Source organism: Biomphalaria glabrata, chromosome 5 (genome assembly GCF_947242115.1).
Source record: "Biomphalaria glabrata chromosome 5, xgBioGlab47.1, whole genome shotgun sequence".
NCBI lineage: Eukaryota > Metazoa > Mollusca > Gastropoda > Planorbidae > Biomphalaria > Biomphalaria glabrata.
This window is the reverse complement of record NC_074715.1, coordinates 21,166,242-21,189,968: the sequence shown is the minus strand read 5'-3', so window position 1 is coordinate 21,189,968 and position 23,727 is coordinate 21,166,242. Positions and strand designations below refer to the sequence as shown.

The window sequence follows — 23,727 nt, the reverse complement described above, 5'->3', positions numbered from 1 at the left end:
TCTAGTTTGTAACTGGTTAACATGACCAACTTTATCAGTAGTGTAACTTACCATCACCAGACAGTCTCTGTGATGTTGGTCTTTTGTTGGTCCATTTAAAATCTTCATCTGCCTCCGGGACAAGCAGTGAATTGCACATCTTTGTTTTGTTGAGTTCTTTGAGTAAAAGTGCCTACAGTATTGGAGAACAACAAATTGAGAGTAAACTCAGCAGTGTCTCAATAATACGATTAATAATAATAAAACAGTGGATTGCAGTTAATTGGTTTACAAGAGGATATTTTAAGTCAAATAACTGGCTGGTCTGATTAAACAAGCATGTCAACATGCTACAACATAATAAAAGTACTGAAAAATTAACAACCAATAATCAGCTGGTCCAATAATAAGTGGTTCTATTAAATTGGACTGTTTCTATGCAAGTGGCTAAAGAAAGAAGTGAACATTCAAAATATAGTTCTTAAAAATACAGTTAAACATCTATAAAGTATATATTAAAAAGTAGGAGCCCATACTATAAAAGTTCTCTGTGTAATGCAACGTCTAAGTCTATCACGCTTGGAGCCCTCTCTACAATCATCTGTAAGTCTGTATGGCATAGTGCCCTCTCTGCAATCAACTGCAAGTCTAGCTTGTATGCAATCTGCTAAGTTATCAACTGAATTTATCATGCATACTGCCCCCTAAGCAAGCATATGCAACTATATTGTATGCTCCTCTCTACTAAGCAATCATGTTTTTCTTGTATGCTGCCCCCTAAGCAATCAACCATAAGACAATCCAGTGAAAAAAAAAACAACATCCTATTTTATTTCAAGTCAAAAGCTATTGCAGTAGTTAAATAAATAAATAAATTATACATGTATAGATGTCAGTGTTCTGACCTGATTGACTTTCTTGCATACACTCTGTATGCCTTTAATAACAGATGAATACAAAACTTTATTGGCTGTACTGGCTGCTGAGTCACTGTCTACTGGCTCTCTGGTGAATCAAAAACATTTTTCAAAAAAAAAATGTTACTTAACTATAAGAAATGTTAATTAATATTTTCCGAGACACCTTGTTCTTGTACAAGTTTCAGAGACACTTTGTTCTTGTACAAGTTTCAGACATTCCTTAAGATTTGAATATTTATTACATCCTAGCTCAAAGACATCATCTGACAGTATCATTATTTTTATTAAAAACAACATTAGAGTTAACTGCATATGCATGCTAAGGTAACTGCTCACATGCAGAGTTCTAAAAAAAAAATTTGTTTTAAACATAGCATTGCATGACTAACAAAAGAATAAAGTTTACCTTTCATACCTTGTGGTCTATAAGGAAAGAGTTCATTTAGCCTAACGTAGAACCATGTAGAAAGCAACAAAAAAAAAGTCTTAATTCAGTATTCCAGTGTTCTTCTCTCATTCAATGTGTTTCAGAAAGAGGTATCAAATACAAGAAAAAATCAAACTGAACTTAGAATTGGGCACAGTTTCCACACAAGAAATGTATGCTTATTATAGTTCCATTTGCAAGTGGGTAAGTAATAAAACATTGGACTACCTGGAGTGGAAAAACACTTCTGTCTTGTCTTGGTGGACCTGCATGAGTAGCCAGTAGTCTGGCAATTCTGGGTAGTATCCACTGATGTCAGACATTGAAGCTGACTCATCCAGCTCCATATCACTGACATCACCATCAAAGCCTGTGGCAAAAGATAAGAAGTCTTATGACAAATACACAATTACATTGGAACATTAACACTTCTGAAACAATTACAACAAAAGCTGATCTGGTTTTAGCTGTTTTCATCAAAATTGTTATAATACAACATTAGTAAATATTTCAAGTTATACAAGTTGTAATCATCTTAGATAAATAGTCTCAAAATGTCCACATTACAAACCCTTATAAGAAATGGATCAGATATTTGACATTTATAATATACACTGGATATTAACTAGAAATATCTTTGGACAACAAAGAGTTTTTTAAAATTTTGATGATGAAATAATCCCAAATGGTATCTAACAAAGCCTTTCCATTCCAATCTTCTAAACTGCATTGGGTTATGTGAAAAAAGACCTGAATACAAACTTTTTTACACCATTCTGGCATTTTAGTACTTGGTTCCTTAAAAAAAACAACAGATCAGCTTTTGCTTCAATATCAACAGTATTATAAGATAACAAGATTACAAAGAGAGTTTGTGTTATCACACAAACTCAGAGGCGGCCCCCGTCGGATACCTGTCGGATCCACCTATTCGCAAAGAATATTCAAGACGTGATTTTAATTTGATTGTCAAAAGTAATAATGTTTCAAAGATTCATTTGCTGTTGTAAATTTTTTTTTCTGTTTTACACGTTTCGGATGTTCTTTCAAAGTTAAAGATAATTAACTTCCTTGTCCAAACCTCCTGCAGGACGACAGGGGATGGCAGCGAGCAGGGTATGAACCAGGGACCATCGAGATAATCAGTCCAGCATGATAACCGCATGACCAGGTATTGATCTAGGTCTAGAATCCACAATGATTTTAATTACAATATAAATAATAAATATAGATCTAGTTTAAAAAATCTAGATATTCTGTAAAAAATCTAGATCTAGTTTAAAAAATCTATATCTAGCTATTATGTCTTTTTAAAATATGAGTCAGATAACGAGGTTTAATAAACATTATTATATCGAGTTGTTTTAGCATTTCATTTGAAGAATTCATTCCATATGACGTTAAAGGAAAAAAAATCCACTACGTCACACGGCCTAGTTAGACTAAAAAATGCCTTCATCAATATGAGCAAGTTATCGAGTCTTCATAGACATTGGCGCACCGAGTTTTACATTTAAAGAATTCATTCATATGACGTCAAAGGAAAAAAATTCAATTACGTCACACTGGGCTAGTACCAAAAAAATGTCTTTATTAACACAAGAGATTTAACAAGGGTTCATAGACATTGGTGCACTGAGTTCTTATAGAATTTATTTAAAGAGGATTAAAGCCGCATTTTTTTGTGCATTTTGTCTGTCTGTCCGTCATGTAAAAACAACTAAAAGTTATTGAAAATTTTATTAACCTTTAATTTTCCTTTCTAAACATCGCAACAGTTTTAAGTACGTATGATAGATTGTTCTGCATGTTTGTATAAATAGTAAGATAAAAAGAATTCCAGATAAATCTAATACTGTTAATTAAATTTTTGGGATGGTCTCGTATGACAATTAGATGTACCAGAGCCTTGTGGAGAGATTTTGTAAAGTTTTAGCTAGAAAATTAAATGAACTGTAAGATAGAAGTGAGTGAGATTTTACATAAATAGAGTTAAAATATTTTTCATAAAAATCCGGAACAACCTATTATCGTAAGTGAGAAGATTATTTGTTTTATTAATTAGAAGAGGGATTTCAAACAGTTATTTGGCATTAGTAGATTTTTCATATAAAATTCTGAAATTTTTGGCGAGGATTTGTAAGAAAATTTAAGTAATGTAGATTGATTTCTTTTCAAAACAAAATCAGTAACATTCTTTAGCCATTAAAAAACTTTTGTTATGTTTAAGCAAGAAAATGAAATGTAAAATAAGTCTAAAAAGTGATTTTCAATCATCGTAGTAAATTACTTTCTTATTTTAAAATCCTGAACAACCAATTGTCGATATTTTTTGAAAAAATTAAGTCATTTGACATAAATTTGTTTTCAGATGAAAATATGGAACAATTTGATATCCATAATTAGACTATAGTGACCTATTTTCAAAGAATATAAGTGTAATATTAGTCAATAATGCAATTTCAAACTATCATTTGACATAATGTATTTTTTATAAAACAATATCCGGAACATCTTCATAGTTAATGAAATATAAGTCACTATAGAGATTTTGATTTAGCATTTATATGCTATTAACATTAAAAAAAATGGAACAACATTTTATTGATAATGTGTTTTTGCAATATTTAAGCATGGAAATTAATTGTAATATAAGTTAGAAGAGCAGACAAACATTCCTTGGCATTGTTTTGTTTTGCACAAAAACATCCAGAACAATGTATTATAGATACTTAAAACTATTGAGATGTTACGGGAGGAACATTTAAGGTTAAATCAGATTTTCAATAGCTTTGAAGAGTTGTTTTTTTTATCTAAACATGACAGACAGACAGTCTGACAGACAAAACGTACAAAAATAAGCGTCTTTTAAACAGTTGGGGGCACTAAACTATAAATAAATAAAATCTGATTATTATAAAAATTTTGAGGGAACTGATAAGCACCATGTCTTGCCTCTGCTTGTCACGCTACTGCACGAAAGTCGCTGCATAAAAAGTCCATTTTTAAAAATGTGCGTGATAATTACCTACAAACTGCATTCTAAGCCTTTTATAAACAAACATAAATGTTTTCTTTTAATTTTAGCAGCTAGTTGACCAGAAAAAAAAACACCTTTAACAATTATTTATATTTGTAGTGAACATTTCTTGTACATTTTATAAATATATTTGACTTAGTGATAATGAAAATACACAAAATATTGTCTTTCTTTGTTAACATATTGTAACATTATCTCCCTTACATTTATGTATTGTTTTAGAATTGGTGTATTTTTATGAAAAAATCGCTTGCATAATTAATTTTATAAATTAAACGGTTTGCTTTTAGAAAACCAAAAATAGTCATTGCACCTAAACTTTTCAAGCCGTATTGAATGATGAAATAATATTTTTCATTTCTCTTCTAGTTTTTGAGATTGGAATGTGACTGACTGATATTTTGCACAAACCTAATAGCGGCTTTTCCCCTTACAGGGACCGCTAAAAATGACAAAAAATGGAAAGAAATAAAAGCTCACCATCATCTGTAGTAGATTCTCTTGAAGAAATGACAGATGGTGACTGGGGCATGGTGGATGGACGACTGAGCATGGTGTTGTTGCCAGAAGGAGCTGAGCAGTGGCGACTCCTAGAATTGTTGGCAGTTAAGTTGGCAGAGCGACCACCCTGGAGTCCAGCAAAGCTACTGGATTTCTTCAGGCTGTATTTCAGAAATGGAAATCTTATCAGAAACCAGATAGAAGGGGCTGAACTCTTGTCAATAGTGTAAGATGTAAGCATCACACAAGCCCAGCACAAAGTGTTTAATGATTGGCATAATATGGCAGTACTATATGTCATGCTTACACTTTAGAATATGTTTATGGTATAAAGTATTAATGGCATATGTCAAGCTTAAATTTTAGAATAAATTTAGAAGCAACAAGAAATGCCTTTTATTATGAAAAAAAAGGCATTTGAGAACATTATGCAGTGGGTGATAGCTCACATGTTAAAAAAAAATAAAAGGCATATAATATCTTTAATATCTTATCTTATATAATACAGACATTACTTCAAAAAAGAAGATGATTACGTCCTACATGTCATGCATTTAGTCATGCATATTAACCAATGACTTAAATTCTGCCAAGTCACTGGTTTTCCTGGCTAGCTCAGGCAACCCATTCCATGCTCTAATAGCACTATGGAAGAAGGAGTATTTGTACAAATTTGTCCTAGCATATGGGATGAGGAATAAGCCTTTATCTTTGTGTCTTTCAGAGTATTTTATTAAATTTTGTTTTTGTATTTGAAGATTATGGTTCAGCTTTTTTATGTATAACTGCTACTTTACTTTTGAGTCTTCTGTCCTGAAGGCTTTCTAAATTTAGTGATTTTACTAAAGGTGTTACTCTAGTCAAATGTGAATATTCGTTTGTTATGAATCTCACTGCTCTATTTTGTGTCTGTTCCAGTTTCTTAATGTTTTCTTGAGTTGAGGGGTCCCAAACAGAGGATGCCTATTCTATTATTGGCCTAACCAAGGTTAAATAACATTTTAGTTTTATGTTCTTATTTGATTTGTGTAATGCACAAATTGTAAGACAAATTTCCTTACGGATAATAAAGATTATTATTATTATTATTATTATTATTTATAGAAATTTCTTTTAATAAACCCTAATGCTTTGTTTGATTTTTTTATAGTTTCATCAATATGTGGATTCCATGACAGTTTTTCATTTATTATAACACCTGGTATTTTGCGTTTTTAGTCTGTGTTACTGGTTTGCCATGAATAAGGTAAGTGGAATTAATTTGTTTTAGTTTTTTTGTTACTCTTAACAACTGACATTTTTCTGGGTGGAAAGACATGCTCCGATTTGATTCCCATTTCTGTAATTCATCTAATTCTCTTTGTAAAATATCTGTGTCTTGTGTTGTTTTTATTGTTCTATATATTATGCAAACATCTGCAAATAATCTGACTTTTGTGCCTGAAGTAATGCAATTTGGTAAATCATTTATGTAAATTAAAAATAGTAGTGGACCCATGACTGTTCCTTGAGATACAACTGAGTTTACTGTTATTGGTGTTGATTTAGAGAAATTTATTATTACAGTTTGTTCTCTCCCTATCAGAAAATCTTTAATCCACTGATGCAGTGGACCATTAATGCTGAAATATTTTAATTTTTTAAGCAAACTATGGTGGTGAACTTTGTCAAAAGCCTTGGAAAAATCTAGTAAGATAGCATCTATTTGTTCACTATTATCTAAACCTTTTGAAAAATCATCAATTAGTCCTATTAGTTGTGTTTCACATGATCTATATTTCCTACAGCCATGTTGGTATGGGGGTGAGGACATTATGTTTGTCTAAGTGGTTTATGATGTTGCTACATATTATGTGTTTTAGGATTTTACATGTGATGCTGGTAAGTGATACTGGTCTGTAGTTTCCTGGGTCAGACTTTTCTCCTTTTTTAAATAGGGGGGGGGGGTGACATTAGCTTCTTTCCAATCCTTTGGTACTCTGCCCTGGTTAAGCGATGCCTGAAAGAGTATTTTGAACACTGGGGCTTTTGCTCATTGCTTAGTTCTTTGAGTAATACTAGCCTTATAGTTAGAGTTAGGATAAAGTAATGGAGGGTGACTCTTAGTTATTTCATAAGGGAAGATAACTGCATCAATACCATATAAGTGAATAAACCTGATGCTTTCTCAAGACTTTTGTGGCTTATATTAGATACTGTACCAAAAGATGAATCAAACCAGTTTAACACAATTACATGATCTTTGAAAGGCTCATAGGACAGTCTTTAGATGATCTTAAAAGAAAGTTTCTCCAGCGACTATCAAGCATTCACATTAATATTAGCTGGTGCAACTCTTCAACAGAAATTGTAACGCATTATAAAAACATCAAGTGATGCTTTCTGGGATATTGGCCATTTGGTGCAATAAATTTACAAAGACATAACTCTTCAAAAACTGAGGAAATCAAAAGTCCTCTTCTCTTTCAGTTCAACAGCATAATCATTCTCTAAGTAACTAGGTTAAAGGTGCTTGACATCAGTATCCTTTCAGATATTAAGAATGGTGCAGTTTTCCTAGAATCTTTGCAATAAAATATCACTGTGGATATTCACTTTTCAACTAGTAGAACTGCATATAAAATAAAAAAAATTCACATCAAACTAGATCACAAGTATGTAAATCACCTTTGTTCTGCATTAACATCTAATTCAGAGATTCTCAAATCTTGTAGTGTAGGACCTACTGCATTTGCTTCAGGTAATGAGATTACTGCTTTTACATCAGTACTTCCCACATTGAGGCTGACCTTGGTCCTCTGGTTGACCTTGGCATCTGAACAGCTTCTGGGTCGCTGTTTGTTCTCACTAGCTTCAGATCCACCAGCTTCCTCCCCCATGTTGACAAGTGATCTAGATCCTGATGGAACGCCCTCCTGGTCTGCTAAGTCAGGGAAGACACAGGGCAGACTGAAGCTGCGCTCCTCTTTAGAAATAATCACGCCTTCTGAATTGGCAGTTGATCTATTAGGATCAAGTGGTCCCATGTTCTGGAACCTGGTTTTGTTGATTATTAGGAAATAAAAGTCGCCTTCTTTAGTCAATCTACATCCTGGGAAACTCTGTCGTTCCAACTCCTAATAAAAAAAAATGCAATAAAGTTATATTAAAAGTATCTAAAAACTAATAATGTTGTTTTAGAAAATACTGACTCCTCCAAGATGATTATAGACGTACAATAATAAAAAAGTAATAAAAAAAAAATACAAGATTTGAATTTTGTAGACTTTGCCAAATAAAGAATTGTTAACTGAAAACTCTTTGCTAATAATATATAAAGTTTATTTTTTTCTTAAGTGGGTATCCAAGTAATAGTAAAATGTTCAAAGAAAAAGATTTTATCTCTTAAAGAATTAGTAAAGATCAAGGTCAATATATTTTCATTGATGAAATGAACTAATGACACGGTGGCTACCTCTATAAACATGTTCAGGGATTGCTCTGCTCCAAAGACAAACTGAAGGTTGACAGTTTGGTACATAACAGTTCTAGAGTTGTATTGAGCAGCACTGCTGATGTACTTGGCAACAAAGGCAAGTGTGTCAGCAGTAATAGGATGCATGCACCTTAAAGATGAGATGACTTCTTCCTGCATCAGGTACTCAATCTGAAACAAAGCAAATTTTTAAGTCAATCCTTAATTTTTTATATTTTATTTTTATAATAAAAATCTATATAATTAGGACATAGGATTAGATGTTTAATTTAAAAAAATAATATCATACAAAGGTTTCATTAAAACATTAGCCAAGTTTAACAATAATGGTGGTGTACTCTTTTATTGATCTGAAAGTCATGGGTTTTTCTCAGTGTAAACACCAGAATATTTGTTTTTTATTAGCTCTGGACTAAGTTCCCCCATTTCAAATGGGCACCTGGCCTCAGCTGGAGAAAGTAGAACATAATCTATCCAGTGGACTACTAAGTCTTGACCTTGACCAAAGGGACCTTTACTTAATTCCTTCACATAAAATATTGTATTAAAAAAAATCTTTTTTATAAGTAAAGGAAGAGGAAAGCTTGAGTTACCTCATCTTTGACAGAATAAACAGCTGCATGTTGAGGCTTGGGAAGATGGCTTACTGGATCGCCCAGAGGCTTAGGAGAACTAAAAACATATTGTCATATTTATCACTATACAATAATCATTACACTTTACAGACTAGTTAAATTAATGACTAGGCTTTGAGGTGCCTATGTTTTATGTAGCAGAATGGCTTTTTAAGATACAGAGAATTTAATTACCAACCATGGTGGTAAGAACAAAAGAGTTTGTCATGGTACAACAAAAAAAATGGTATGCTTGGCTTTATAAGATACAAGGAATTTGTTTACCAAACATAGAAATAAGTAAAAAAGTGTGTCTCATGGTACCTGAACACAAACAAAATATTTTTTTGTTCTTTATAAGAATGTTAAGGAAAGCTTTTTGAATGTTAGCTATCTAACGTATTTAACACACAACACTTGCCCTACTAATGCAGAAAGTTTCTCATCAGCATCATCCTTCCCAGAAGCACTTGTCTGGCTGATATTTGACAGCAGTCTGCGATATGAAGGCTTCCTAGGTGTAGGCTGATCGATTTCATTTAACAATGTCAAGCAATTGATATCAAATGTCACTTTGAAGTCAGAAAAATCTATTGTGTGAATTGGTTCAGGCAAACCTTTAGTAATCTCCCCTGTGTGGAGTAGAAAGATTTGAATGTTTGAACTGCTAAATAGCACAAGCCTTTACAAACAATTTTTTGTTAGTTCTCTACACAAATATTCTTTGGTACTAAGATTGTTCAAAGAAAAATTACAAAAATTCAGTACAGTGTACAAATTAATATGACTGAAATCTATGAACCTGTAAATATGAATGTGAGATATAAATATGGGGAATGTCCCTGGCATAAAACATATGTCAAAGAAATAAATTAAACAACATGTATGCAACTAATTCTTACTATCTGTAAAATGGAGTTGAAAAAAATTAATAATAAGCTGAAAATGTAAAATGTTAGGTTATGGTGGTCTTAGAAAAGATATAAAAAAAAGTATCTTGAATTATCCAATATCTTCATTAAAAAAACATTTTTGAAAGTCATTTCTGGTAAAAATGTACTTTAATTTTTTTTTTAAAGATATATGTAAACATATGCTACTTTATAATCTAAAATTACAGCAGAATTAAGATTTTGTGGATTTACTTTTTATAGGTCATGACAATTTTTTTTTTATTTCTAGGAATATCTCTAAATAAAATAGAAGAGATCTCTGTACTCACCAAAGCATTGTGGGACTGACTGTAGTGAGATATGCTGGAAGTCTGACTTCTGCTTGATGGTACAGGTAAAGTGTACAAACAAAGGCATGGGATCACGTTCAATAGAGATGTTGGAAATGTTGCAGTCAAAAGAAGTGTCATCAATATTGGATTCTAAAGATGAACCTCCAGATATGACCTCATTCATGGGAATGATGATGTCGACAAGATCCTGTGTATCATCTGCATTGTCCTCTGATCAGAAGATACAACCCAGTTGTTTTTACATTAAAATAAAAGCTTTCTAAATCATGTCAGTGGTAATTAGACCTAAATTTAAATACATAGGGGAAAATAATATTCTTTCCTACCTCTATTAATTTAACTAACAAAAAAAAAATTGAAAGGAAAATTTATAATTGTGTGGATTGTCCATCAATTATTATAGATTTCAGTAAGGTTGTTTATTTTTAGTTCAAAGACTCCAAGACTTCAATTTCTAATTAGGACCATCATCACATTTTAGTATGCAAAGTATTAGTTTTGAATTATTTTTTAATTCAAATAGGCTTGGGTAGTAAATTTATCCTTGGAAACATCAAATTTATTTCTAACCTTCATTCACATCAAATTCTTCTTTGTCTTCCATATCATCCTGTAATTAAAAAAATGTTGATCCTAAATGAAGAATAATGAATAAAACAAACAAAACAAAGTTAATTTCCACAAATGACTGTTGACTGCCAAAAAGGTTACATGAAAAACCAACTGAAAGAAAAGTCACTTTTTCAAGCAAGAGAGAGAGAGAAAGATAGCGAGAGAGACAGAGAGAGACAGAGAGAGAAATTATGATGAATCAAGTTTATTAAAAAGAGCAATAGTTACAAGGCTTAAACTGCTTGGCTACCTATCAAGGGAACTCAAGTTCAACACCTGACTTAAACAGAGTTGTGTTTACTAAGCCCCTAAAGGCAGCATGGAAAACTTTCTCCTAAATACCTCCTCCCCCCAATAGTCCAGTAAAGAGATTGGACCATAGTGCTCTGAGCATGATATAAGCATGAAAGTTGTGCTATATAAATGCTATTCAATAAAAGAAGTCTAAATGAAAGTTAGAGAACTCATTGACATTTGAAATAGTTAAATAGCTCCATGATCAGCAAACTACTGAAAGAATTTCGAGTGCAATTTGAGATAAATAAAGTGAAAAGCATTTTGATGCCTTGTACAGTTAAAGTTAATACTTGACACATTTTCATTAGCAGACCTAGAAGGATGTCTTTAATGCAAACAAAAGATTCCTTCATAAATGTTTTATTTCTTTACCTCAGACTCTAGCTGCTCATTATTTGGATAATAAAAATAAAAGTCTGGCAGTGATGGTACTGGTCGCAAGCACTTTTCAATGGCCTCTGTGAACCTAGACCTGATCAGTTCAGTCAGTTTGTGGTTTTCTTTGATCTGGATGCACTGCTCAGGAACAAGGGAAGCCCATTTCTCCTCAGTGATTTCAATGGCCTGCTGGGGAAGTTGCAAGACTTCAGGAAGCTTGGGTGCCTCCTCTTCTCTGTTGAAAGTTGAGAGGAAAATAATTTTGACTGTAGGTCAGCCTTAACAGTTTAATAACCCATGAAGTGTTTCCAAATAAAAAATTTAAAATATACATATACTAACATTAGATTATCTCAGTTAATTTACTCGAGACAATAACTTACTTGTGCAAGTCAAATTCTAGGAATCGGACAGCCTGCTGCTTGTGATAGGAGCTAATGGAGCCAGACCTCTGTCCACTTTCTGTAGAATACTTCTCCCTGGACCTGGCCTTCTCCACTAACTGGTGCAGGTGAGAACAAGTGGCCTGCAAGTAAGAAGTCATGTCTGTTTCCAAGGGATGCAGCTCCTCACAGATGTTGTTAATGGCAGCATCCACATCCACACTATCCACAAAGTAGTTGTGCTGAAGACTGCGGAAAACAGCTGGCAAAAAAAAAATTTAAGCTGAATAAATATGGATTTGAATCATACTTTTTTGGCTGAGCTCTTTGATTTGACCATTCAAAATATTTTTTTTTTCTTTTGGCAAGACAGTCACACAGTAAGTTCATAATAATTGTTTAATTGCATCAGAACTTTGAAAGGTCTAAAATAACATGATGTTGGTTTTTCAATATCTTTTCTAGTTTACGAGATCTAAATGGGACGGATGGACAGACAGACATTCCACACAAAACTAATAGCGTCTATTCCCCTTTCGGGGGCCGGTAACTAGTACCAGGACTAATGGTGACAGAGCTTCATTGCTATTAATTGGGGAGAAAACAAAACATTTAGGATTTACATGAGATTATACTAAAACTAGTTTCATGGTTCTGACTTGAACTCAAAAAGTTATACATTTTCTTCTCCTATTACCATCTTAAAGAAAGGGTCTTCAAAAGAAAAGCTGGCTGGACAATGTAAAAGAAAGGACTGGCCTCACTCTCTTGATATCCTGCTAAGAACGGCTGCAGACTGGGAAAAATGGAGGAAAAGTTACACAAACTGTCACAGCACCTTATGACGTAAGTCAAGGGACAGATGAGATGAGATTACCAGCAAGCTAGTAAACCAGTGGCATTTACTTTTACAAGCTGATTATTTGGGGGTAAGCTTTTAATACTTGATTTGCAACTGTTTTTCATATTTTTTACAGGCTAGTTCTTATGGCAGCATTCACACAAAGTTCTTGAAAGTAAGAAAAAAGTCTTATGACCAAACAACCAAATCATCACAATGATAGACAAATCACACTGTCAAACAACAGTTGGGTTATCTAGAATATTGATGTGGATTCATTTGATCCAATCTCATGATATAGAAATGAAGTTGCTAAATTTTTATATAAAAACTATAACATAGTAAAATTTTCAAAAGCTTACCCAAAACAAAAGAATTTAAATAAATGTCTGTTACTAGCTTGCAATGTTCTTTAAATGACTCAAGCCTGAATGAATTACTGTCTGTTGACCTACGGTCCAGCGAACTCCTCCAGGAATCTTTGTCATTCATCTCATCAGCTGGTTGGTCAAAGGACAGAAATTGACCTCTTGGGGAGCGCGGAGATTTCCCCTCATCTAAAGTCTCTTGTAAGAATGTCAAGTCTTCAAAAATATCATCTGGAAGATTGAAGCTCCACCTGGTGTAGCAAATATTTTATATTGCAGATTGCTTTATTTCATAGTAGGAATAGGAGGCGCGGTGGCTGAGCAGTAAAGCACTTTGCTTCCAAACAGAGGTCCGGGATTTTGGGATCTTCGGGTGCCTCTGAGTCCACCCAATTGTAATAGGTACCTGACATTAGTTGAAGAAAAGTAAAGGCGGTTGGTTGTTGTGCTGGCCACATGACACCCTTGTTAACTGTAGGCCTCAGAAACAGATGACCTTTACATCATCTGCCCTATAGACCACAAGGTCTGAAAGGGGAACTTTCCTTTTTTTTTTTGGAAGTAGGAATAACAGATAAACATTTATAAAAGAAAAAGATATTAAGTTGTAAGATGTAAGTGGTTTCTGAAAGCAATTTCCATATATTTTGAGGCCAAAAAACTTTCATCAAAATGGAATGCTTTGGTCAAAAGTGAAGGTGACTGTTCAGAACTTAATTTAATGATTGGTGAAATTCATCTAAATCAATTTTTTTTTTAATTTGATTATCTTCAGCAACATTTTGCATGTATCAAAACTTCTTTCTTTAATGTGGAACTTAAGTATAAGAAATCATGCTAAGAAATATTTTCCCATTAAACTCATTAAGTTTATATTTAAACTAAATTTTTTTCCCCTAATATTTACAACATAGTGACCCTAACAAATTCTATATGACACTGACCAACATTTTTTGTTCTTACCTGTTGACTAGTGAGTTTGTGACATTTTTCAGCTGACAGCTGTACACATAGATTGGAAGATGGAGTGACCCACAGGCATTAGTATGGCTTTTGATATTGCTGCTCATCAGATTAAGTTGGACCTACAATAGTTTAAAGGTGTTATTGTTTTTACTGAAGCACATTAATATAATCATTTAATCAATGTTGCCAAATGTTCATCTAAAAATAGTGATGTAAAATTGCACTTATGTATGGTAAACTTCTCTTCCTTTTTATAAATATCTCTCTTAAAAAATATTTTAAATTTATATAAGAAAATGAAAAAAAGGAGCCATAAACATTTAAAATTATAAGAAATTGATATATATTTGAAGACCTCAAAAATAAAATCAATTTTTAAAAGCTTAATTATTAACATATCATATCATGTGAATATGGTAACATTTAAAATACTTAATATGCTCGCACTAATCCACATTTCTGCCAAAACATTTTTTGCTCTGTGTATTATTTCATTAAATTCTTGATGGGAAATTGCATTTCATAAACAAAGACACATCCATCCATCCCAGTAGTACTAATCTGAAATAGGAACAATCCACATTCAAAACATCTTTCCATTCAAATCTCTCCTAAACTTTTTATCTTTCCAGTTGTTGTCATTGTCCTTTTACAAGCATAAGTCATTTTCCAATGAAATCTGTCTTGTTTTATTTTTGTGTAAAAACAAAAATGATTTTTTTATATAATTGGTTGTTAGTCCTGTGCATCACCAACTAGGCAAGGGGACCCCTTACAGCTCTCTAGCTAGCTGCCCTTACTTTCTGGTAAGGTTTCATAGTCTTGCAGATCATTTCAGTTTTAAATTCACTTCTTGGAGCCTGCAACTGTATTCTTACATAAGAACTCAAGCAGGCTGAAAGCACATTTTACATTATGTAAGATGCTTACCTCTTCTATTTGATCAGAGTGTTCACTTGTTCTAGTCAATGAAATAGCTGGATGATTGATCTTGCTTTTATCTATTTAAAAAACATGTACAATTTCTTATGTTGAAAGTGAAAATTTAAAAAATGTAGTTATTTAATACTTTTACTAATTGCCTTGAAAAAAGAAAATTTCTAAAAGATGGACAATAATATAGCAGCTTACCAGGACTTGTGCTTGACGGATGGACAGAAACTTTGGAATGATCTTTAACATCAGAATGTTCATGCTTTGATATCAAGAGAAAAGAATCAGTATTTCTTAGTGATATTGTTGGAAACCCAGTGTCGGATTGATAGGGTTAATGTGTGTGCCACCTACTGACACACGTGACTTAGGCAAATCATACAGGTCAACGGTTGTCAATGGAGGACAAGGGACAGTACTACTAGTACAGGCAAATATGTGATCGAAAGTCTTCGTGGACCAGAGACAGTGTATAAGAAAGGGCAGTTCAGTCCATGACACCAAGGCAGTAAGGACGGTGCAGTACAATGTGAGTCCTCGAGAATGTAGCTGTATGAGTCCAGGAGTAGACAGAGAGACTTGTGTGTTTAGACAGCAATTCGGCTAAATACAATTGTGTATTATTGGCTGTTGATGTATTTTTGATAAATTACCACACTAGTTTTGGAACTCTTTTGTTGTCAAGTTCTTGTGTTAGATGTGTTGTTTTGGCTGTTGATGTATTTGTGATAAAACCACATTATTATTTGGAACTCTTGTTGTCAAGTTCTTGTGTTAGATGTGTTGTGTTGGCTGTTGATGTATTTGTGATAAAACCACATTATTATTTGGAACTCTTGTTGTCAAGTCTTGTGTTAGATGTGTTGTGTTGAGCAGTGGGTACAGAAGGCCTGGTAGTGAAGTTCCTAACAATATTTTAAGACATGATTATTCTTTCTCTGTTGACTGTGATGTCAAATGCTTTGCTCACTATTCAACATTGTTTGTTTGTTTGTTTTACATGTTTCGGATGTTCCTTAAGAGTTGAAGATAGTTTACTTCCTAGTGCAAACCTCCCGACAGCGGATGGGAACAGGCAGGGTTTAAACCCGGGACCATCAATAATTTCAAACAACAGCCCAGCGCGCAAACCGCACAACCAGGCAGCCATCTGCTGGGAGAAAATGATGCTGCAACAAGCTTTTAATTATTTTGTTCTAAACCTATATATTAAATTTTTTTACTTGAATATTGCAAATATTTTCTTTAAGATAATAAGATCACATGACCTAAACACAGTCTTTCCATATTTCAAAGCTCTGTCTAATTTATATTTATGGATTGCACAAAGGCAGCTAATTATAGATCACAACCAAATGTCATGTAAATGAAAAAAAAAGTCATTAGGTGAATTTAATATACAAAAATTGTGAAAAGGGAGTTAGCTTCTTTTATAGTCAGTGCAATGTTCAGTAGCTTCTTTTATAGTCAGTGCAATGTTCAGTACAGTTATTAAGAGTAATTAAGAAAATATCAAGTGTTGTTACTAAAGGGAATTAAGCAGATGTCCAGATTTTACTAAGAGAATACAAAGCATAGAACTTATGACAAGTACCACTATATCAATATATGAGTCACAACTTACAGGGTGATGAGACAAATTGTCGCTGGACACATCCTCTTGGCTAGTGACAGCTCTGGTGACTTGGTTCAGCAGAAGAAGATCATCATAGCTGGCAGGGACAAATGTTATCAGGAGATGGTCAGCTGTAACATCCTTTTTGACATAGCACTTCCACATTGGACAGTGGCCAGTCTCACTCTGTGCATTACCTTTTGTAGCTGTAACATACAAAAAAGTGTTGACTAAAATTAGAACTGAAAAATAATGTTTATGAAGATCTCTAATTTCTCTCCCTTTTAGAATATAAAAGAAGCTAAACTTTATAATCACTAGGACCTATACAATTCTCTAGTTATGCTGATTAGCCTTTCAAGTTTTAAGATGCAGTCAACAAAGACAAAGAGTTAAGTAGTACTAAATGTTAGGTGTTTGTGCCCACTCCCTCCTGTACTTGTGTTACCATGGCTACCTGCACTTTTGTTAGGCTCTTTCTCAGCAAACTTCTTCGGATAAAATTGATTTTGTTGGTCCAGCCCTTGTCTCTCTTTAGCCTGGACTCCAGGATCTGGAGACTTTAAAAACCTGCTGCCTGATGACCTCTTTACACTTGTAGAAGATGCATCTGTGGTGTCAGTTTCCTGAAAAGTTCAATGCTGACATTATCATTCAGATTTAAGCATAAGAATCTGTCTATCAACCTCATTCAAATCATTTAGCAACATTCAATTTTCATAACCATTTAAAAACAAGAAGATAGAAAATTCTGTAGTAGCCAAAATGTAAAAAAATGAATTTAGTCCTTTTTTTGGAAGCATTCAGCCATTGAATGTAATAAAACAAACAGTGATTAATGTATCATCAGCTTTTGTGTTGCTTGTGTAAGTACTAAATCATATTTCTAAAATAAATTTAAAAAAAAATTATTGCTTTTTTATTGCTTTGTCTTATTTGACAGGTGACTTAATGATTTTGTGTGATTGGCTAAGTGACAAGGAAATCAGTTGTTTGTTAAAGAGTTGTCTGTGAACCATTCATGTGGTGATCCATTTCTTTAGTGAACCGAACCTTTTATCCAGTGAATTAACTGTCAAATCTTCATTGAACAAGTTGTGTTTGTACACTTTGCAGTATACCCTCTAATCACTGTGTCCAGCTTTTGGAAATTTAAGATAAACTCTAGATACCAAAAGACTACTTACTGATAGCACTCCTGGTTCAAAGACAAATGAGTTACCACTGCTACTGAACCCCTGGGGTATGTAGCTGAATGGGATTGGATTTACTTTAGGATCCCTGGTTCTTTGATAGATGTGACTGATCACCCTGTCATGGGTCAGAAAAGAAAAATAAATGATTCAAATCAATCAAGAACAGATGAGGGTTTTCTTTCAAAATGCTTTAGGTTAGTTTATTTGGAAATGGTTCTGGGTTTTCTAGTGTCAACAGAGCTGTCTCTCACCTGTTACATTCATCATCAGAGAGAATGATTTCTTTATTGTGAGCATCTTTCAGTTTGTCATAGAAAAGTTCCAGCAGGATCTCATTGGGTTTCTTAATGTCCTCATGACTTTCTTCACTTCTGCTGCTGGCTATCAAATACAATAAAACATAGAGATTGTTATATGATGACTGTCTGCTTTTTCTTAGCTAATTACAAACAAAAGACTGAAACAAATGATTGTTTAGACAGTTTGTTGTGTGTGTGTGTGTTCTTGTTGTTTTATTCTTGTTTAAAAAGGGAGGAGGCAGGACATTGAATTCTTCAGTCAAAATAAAAAAAAAAAAAAAAGAATTTTTAAAAGCTTAAATGAATATAATTGAGATATTGATTGTTTTGTTTTTTAAAGATTGTGCTTTTATTTATTTACTTTTATCTAATTTCATTTTGACTCAGGATTTTTTGAAATTTCTTTTTTTTTAGACAACATATAATGAAAGGTACTTTTATATATACTCATTATATGTTGTCTAAAAAAAGAAATAAAAAAAAATACTGAGAAAATCTAAGATGGCCTTCCTTTGGCCCACATTCTAGAAACATAATGAAGACAACAAGTTAGAAATGGTTGGAAGTCTGCTCACCTTCTCCAATGACAAAAGTTGAAAACAAGAGCTCAGCCTGTTGACTTCTGGGAAGAACAGAAAGTAGGTCAAAAGGAAATGGAATGAAATTCACAGTGGGCTCTGACCGAAAGCTTTCCTCTCTTCTACCACTGAAGCGATGTCCAGGTGTAGAAGGTGGACTGTAGGAACAAAGGGAATATAAACAATAAGAACACTACGATGAAAATATTTTCTTCATTTTAATCATTGTAACTAAATCCGAAACTTTAAAAAAAAAACACACCATTTGTTAAATTTATCTTAACAAAATCTGAAATGTTTTAGTGAAGCTGCAGTAGGAATGTATATTTCTTGTACAATCACTGTTACTTTTCAATGTATAGTTCACAATTATATACGGCCGAATGTACTCGATGATAATAAAGATTTATTTTCCAGCAGAGTACATCATGTGTGAGCCTTTTGGTCATAAGAACTTAATGTTAATAGTAGTGCTTCTCAAACTTTTGACATTTATTATGTAGAATTTTTCTAATCTAAATTCAACTTTTTGTCTGTGAGCCTTACCTGGACTGTCTGGAAGCTAATAGATCTGGACTAGGTAAGGCACTATTGTCACACATGTACATCAGATGTTCAAAGGTGGTTAGACTGGACACACACTCATAGTCATAGGGGAAGAACTGGAAACACAAGAAGAACAACAATAATTTTGTGTTGGTTACTCAAGAGTCTTTCCTCTTGTCAAGTAGTTTAAGTCAATGTAATATATTGTGCTTTTCATTAATTTTCTGCCTTGAATTTGAAGTTTAAAATGCACTAAAAAGTGGGGAAAAAATATACAGTTGATTAAAACAAGTTTATATAACTATAATAGCCATAGGTCTATGCTTTTATCACAGATAATGTTGGCTTAATATTGTTACAGTTGAACCATTTTTATGGACTAGAGAACCTTGCTTTCATTTGATCTCTAAAAGTCCAGTGTCCATGATTAGTAGAATAGTTCTTTTTTTTCAGAGCATTTTAAACTTATATAATTTATAGTAAAGCTAGCGTTGACTATTTTTGGTTTATTTAATATTGATACTATTCAAAACGGAAATGGTTTATCAAAAAGCTCATCATTCGTAGGGTACAGATTTTTTTATGTTTTGCTGACAGTAACAAGTCATGTACTGTACTATTTGATGTATCTGGGAGATGAAATGTTTGGTTAATTGTTTTTGCATAACGCATCTTTCATGCTGACTGCATGCAACGTGCGCTATGGTCCACTATCTTTTCTGGACATGTGAAGGGAGGGGATATCTGGGAGGAGGTTTCGGTACTGCCCATAGGGCGCTAAACAAACACAACTCTCTTGAGATGTCAGCCCACATCCCACACAAATGTATTTTGATTTATCGAAGTATTTCTGCACTTTGGCAGTTAACACACATAATAGAATCAATGAGAGAAAAACAGAATAATTCTAGGATGTCAAAATACTTCTTGGAAATGGATAACACACACACACACACCCATCGTGCCAATCTCTACATTGTTTAATGGTATGAAGACGAGTTTACAAGATGAACATCAGGAAACTTTGCATAATGCAGTGACTATGTTGAGATCTTGAGTAGTACAATGACTTAAAGAAACAGCCAATAGTTTGGTTCGAGCTAACAAGACTATTACTGCAGAACGAATCATTGTGAGCTTAGAGGGCAAGGTGACAAATAAGAACAATGTCAATAGAATTAAGTTGATACTACACTCCTAAAAGTGGGAGGAAATCTATCTGAATAGATCAGCTACTCCGTCAGTGCTACAGTAAACTAGGTCTGTTGCAGGTGATAACAAAGGAACTTATCTAACTTGTAAGACACTAATACCTACAGACTGTAGGTACAGTCATTATCACTCGTCACCTGGTCTACGCGTGGCCTCTTGAAGATATGAGTGCAGTGGACAGCGACAGCTTAAGATATAAGGTAGGTGTATCTTATTAGGTCAACCAACGAGGTGTTTTAATCAAGGTGATTTTATCAGCCTTAATTGGAGTTAATATGACTACCAGATACATCTCAGTCTTCCATCCATTTCCCGTAGACCAGTGTGTGTCCACCCCCAAAATTTCTGGACTCACCATTTTCCACAAACTATTTGCAGGGACCTGAGTGTATTGTTCATAGAAGAACTTTGGACCTAGTGTCAAACTGTCGTCCTCAAGGACAATCATGTCAGTTAGGACTGGATTTATACTTGCTAAAGCCCAAAGCTATTTGAGATATGGAGGACCTTTGTAATCAACATAAGGCCATTTGCCCTTTGCTCTTTCTTTAAAACGATTGAAACTATCCCTGGAACCATATTTGGAGCAAGTTGGTCACTTAGCTGTAGCTTGTGTTCTTAGGATAAAAAAACAAACTAAAAACAACAAAAAAAATCTTACAGTAGAGATGTGTTCCTATAGAAATGATCTTTTTACAATTGCTCTATTCAGGTCTTAAAGTTGTGTGTATTGCCTAATAGTTTTGTGTTTACTGATGTACAATACTTAAATATTGGGATGTAGTCAGTAATGTTTATAAGTGTATTGCCTAATAGTTTTGTGTTTACTGATGTACAATACTTAAATATTGGGATGTAGTCAGTAATGTTTATACCTGTATTGCCTAATAGTTTTGTGTTTACTGATGTACAATACTTAAATATTGGGATGTAGTCAGTAATGTTTATACCTGTATTGCCTAATAGTTTTGTGTTTACTGATGTACAATACTTAAATATTGGGATGTAGTCAGTAATGTTTATACCTGTATTGCCTAATAGTTTTGTGTTTACTGATGTACAATACTTAAATGTTGGGATGTAGTCAGTAATGTTTATACCTGTATTGCCTAATAGTTTTGTGTTTACTGCACTAATAGTTAAGTGATGAGTCCTTGGTTACGAACAACCTAATCAACCTTGACATCATGTACTTTTTTTAATGCTCCTATTAGCAAACACTCTCTTCATGGACAAAAGTTGGAATAAAAAGGTTGGGTGTGTGGAAATTTCAGAAAATGGCAGCGTAGTAGAGTGTCGCGCTAATAACGCGAATGTCGTTGGTTCAATACCGATACAGGCTATTCTTTTATTCAATGACGATCTGATCTGAATTAATTTGAACATAAAGTATGAATGTTTTTTTATTAATTGTTTTTTGTTAGCAATAAGTTAATCGCGGTCAACGAATCTGTAATACGCTGCCGCCTCTTTCGGTTTATCTATAAACCTCGGGAAAACAGAAGTCATGTTCCAGAAGTCACCCAAGAAAACCTACTCATCCTCAAAGATCACCGTAAATGGACAGCCCCTTAACGTGGTAGACCACTTCACATATCTAGGAAGCATAGTATCAAGGGAAGTTGATAACCGTCTGGCCAGGGCCAGTAGTGCATTTGGACGCCTTCAGGCGAAAGTTTGGCGGAATAAATCGCTCCGCCTGCCAACAAAAATCTATGTCTACCAGGCGGTGCTTCTCTCAACCCTTCTATATGGATCTGAGACATGGACACTATACAGAAAGTAACTAAGACTACTTGAACGCTTTCACCAAAGATGCTTGCGCTCCATCATGTACATACGGTGGCAGGACCGCACTACAAACAGCGATGTCCTTGCGAACGCCGGTATGGACAGTATAGAGAGACTTCTTATGGTCCGATAGTTACGCTGGGCAGGGCACGTATCCCGTATGGGGGACGAACGTATGCCAAACGCAGTCTTTTTTGGTAAGCGAAAAGGTGGTCGACGTAATACTAGTAGTGGCTACTATTGCTAATTTATCCATGACTTTAACATGACTGCGTACTTTGACTGCTACCTGGGCGTAGAACTGGACAGAGACATTAAGGTTGGGTAATCGCCTTCTAGTGCAATTATTTATAGCGTTATCGTATACGTATCGAGAGAGCTTTGGAGACATGTACAGCCTCAAAAGGGATTGTAGAACGGCGCTTCAATAGGCCTTCTAAACTAGCGCCACAAAGGAGCACATTTAACGCATGTGGTTGGGAGGTTTTTTTTTTTTTTTTTTTTTTTGGGGGGGGGGGGGGGGGGGGGTAGGTATAAATATGAATTAGTGGATAGCTGTTGTGCGTTGAGAAAATGTTTGTTATTTGATAGCTGATCAGAAGAGTTCAGTGCTACACTGTCTTCTTTAAGTGTAATTTCTGGAAATTCCTTCAACTATTTGACTGTATGTCTGATCTCAACAAGGACAGGCTGACATAAAACATGAACACACTTTGTGACAACTTTTAAAGTGGGATTTTATTCCTTCAATTTACAAGGGTTAACCCATATTGTATTCTAGCATTGGTAATTCCTTAAAGACGAGTATAACTTCTTATCTTCTTCACTCTTCACCTATCCCTAAGTCTGTTACAATGTCTTTCTCCATTCCCCTCTATCTTTTGCCTTGGGTTAAGTCCCTAATAATAAACAGGCCCGTCCATTCTTTTGTCTTCACATCGCTTGTACATAATCATGGGGTCCAATCGCTGAATTAATCCTAGTTCTAATCTCTTCATTTGTGATGCAGTCCTTCTATAAGACACCTATAATATTTCTGTAGCATCTGAATTCACTTGCTACTCTAGTTCTGCAGCCAGAATTCAAGATTTGCAAGTATATAAGAATGTGAGCATGACCAGGGAGCGCATCAGTTTGAATTTAGTGTCAAGGGCTATGCCTTTGTCTTTCCAGAATGTTTCTGGCTTTTGCAAGTAATGCTGTGGACTATGCAGTTCTGGTCAGTAGTTTAGGTTTGGTTCCTTCATCAAGGACGATAGGTCGAAGGTATTTTAAAACTACTAACACTTGTCAGCTTTTCGCCACCAATACTGATGTCTCTTTTAAAACCCTGTTGGCTAATGGTGATAATTTGTGTGTGTGTGTGTGTTTGGCACTGGCTTGCATAGCGTATGCTACGGAAGTCTTGTCTATGCGCATCACCAAGTGATCTAATTCTTCTTCAGCCCCTGCCAGACCATCTATGTCGTCTGCAAAGCGGAAGTTAGTAATTCTTCTTCCACCAATGCTC

The 23,727-nt window shown here is 34.2% G+C and overlaps 1 protein-coding gene across 5 annotated transcripts in view; it reads right to left on the bottom strand.

The window, feature by feature from the left end:
- The window catches only part of LOC106073385 (KICSTOR complex protein SZT2-like), a 118,027-nt gene that overhangs the window by 43,604 nt on the left and 50,696 nt on the right, over nt 1–23,727 (bottom strand). For all 5 annotated transcript variants that reach the window (XM_056028410.1, XM_056028411.1, XM_056028412.1 and 2 more), the window contains exons 21-42: nt 19,215–19,330; nt 18,666–18,826; nt 18,043–18,172; nt 17,783–17,906; nt 17,053–17,221; nt 16,605–16,801; nt 15,179–15,242; nt 14,978–15,048; nt 14,045–14,166; nt 13,076–13,332; nt 11,873–12,134; nt 11,484–11,724; nt 10,773–10,812; nt 10,179–10,412; nt 9,378–9,588; nt 8,936–9,014; nt 8,322–8,513; nt 7,535–7,983; nt 4,847–5,028; nt 1,555–1,696; nt 885–984; nt 52–172 (exon numbers count right to left, since the gene is read on the bottom strand). In XM_056028410.1, coding sequence (XP_055884385.1) covers nt 52–172; nt 885–984; nt 1,555–1,696; nt 4,847–5,028; nt 7,535–7,983; nt 8,322–8,513; nt 8,936–9,014; nt 9,378–9,588; nt 10,179–10,412; nt 10,773–10,812; nt 11,484–11,724; nt 11,873–12,134; nt 13,076–13,332; nt 14,045–14,166; nt 14,978–15,048; nt 15,179–15,242; nt 16,605–16,801; nt 17,053–17,221; nt 17,783–17,906; nt 18,043–18,172; nt 18,666–18,826; nt 19,215–19,330 — 3,664 coding nt within the window. The remainder of the gene's footprint in view (nt 1–51; nt 173–884; nt 985–1,554; nt 1,697–4,846; nt 5,029–7,534; nt 7,984–8,321; nt 8,514–8,935; nt 9,015–9,377; nt 9,589–10,178; nt 10,413–10,772; nt 10,813–11,483; nt 11,725–11,872; nt 12,135–13,075; nt 13,333–14,044; nt 14,167–14,977; nt 15,049–15,178; nt 15,243–16,604; nt 16,802–17,052; nt 17,222–17,782; nt 17,907–18,042; nt 18,173–18,665; nt 18,827–19,214; nt 19,331–23,727) is intronic.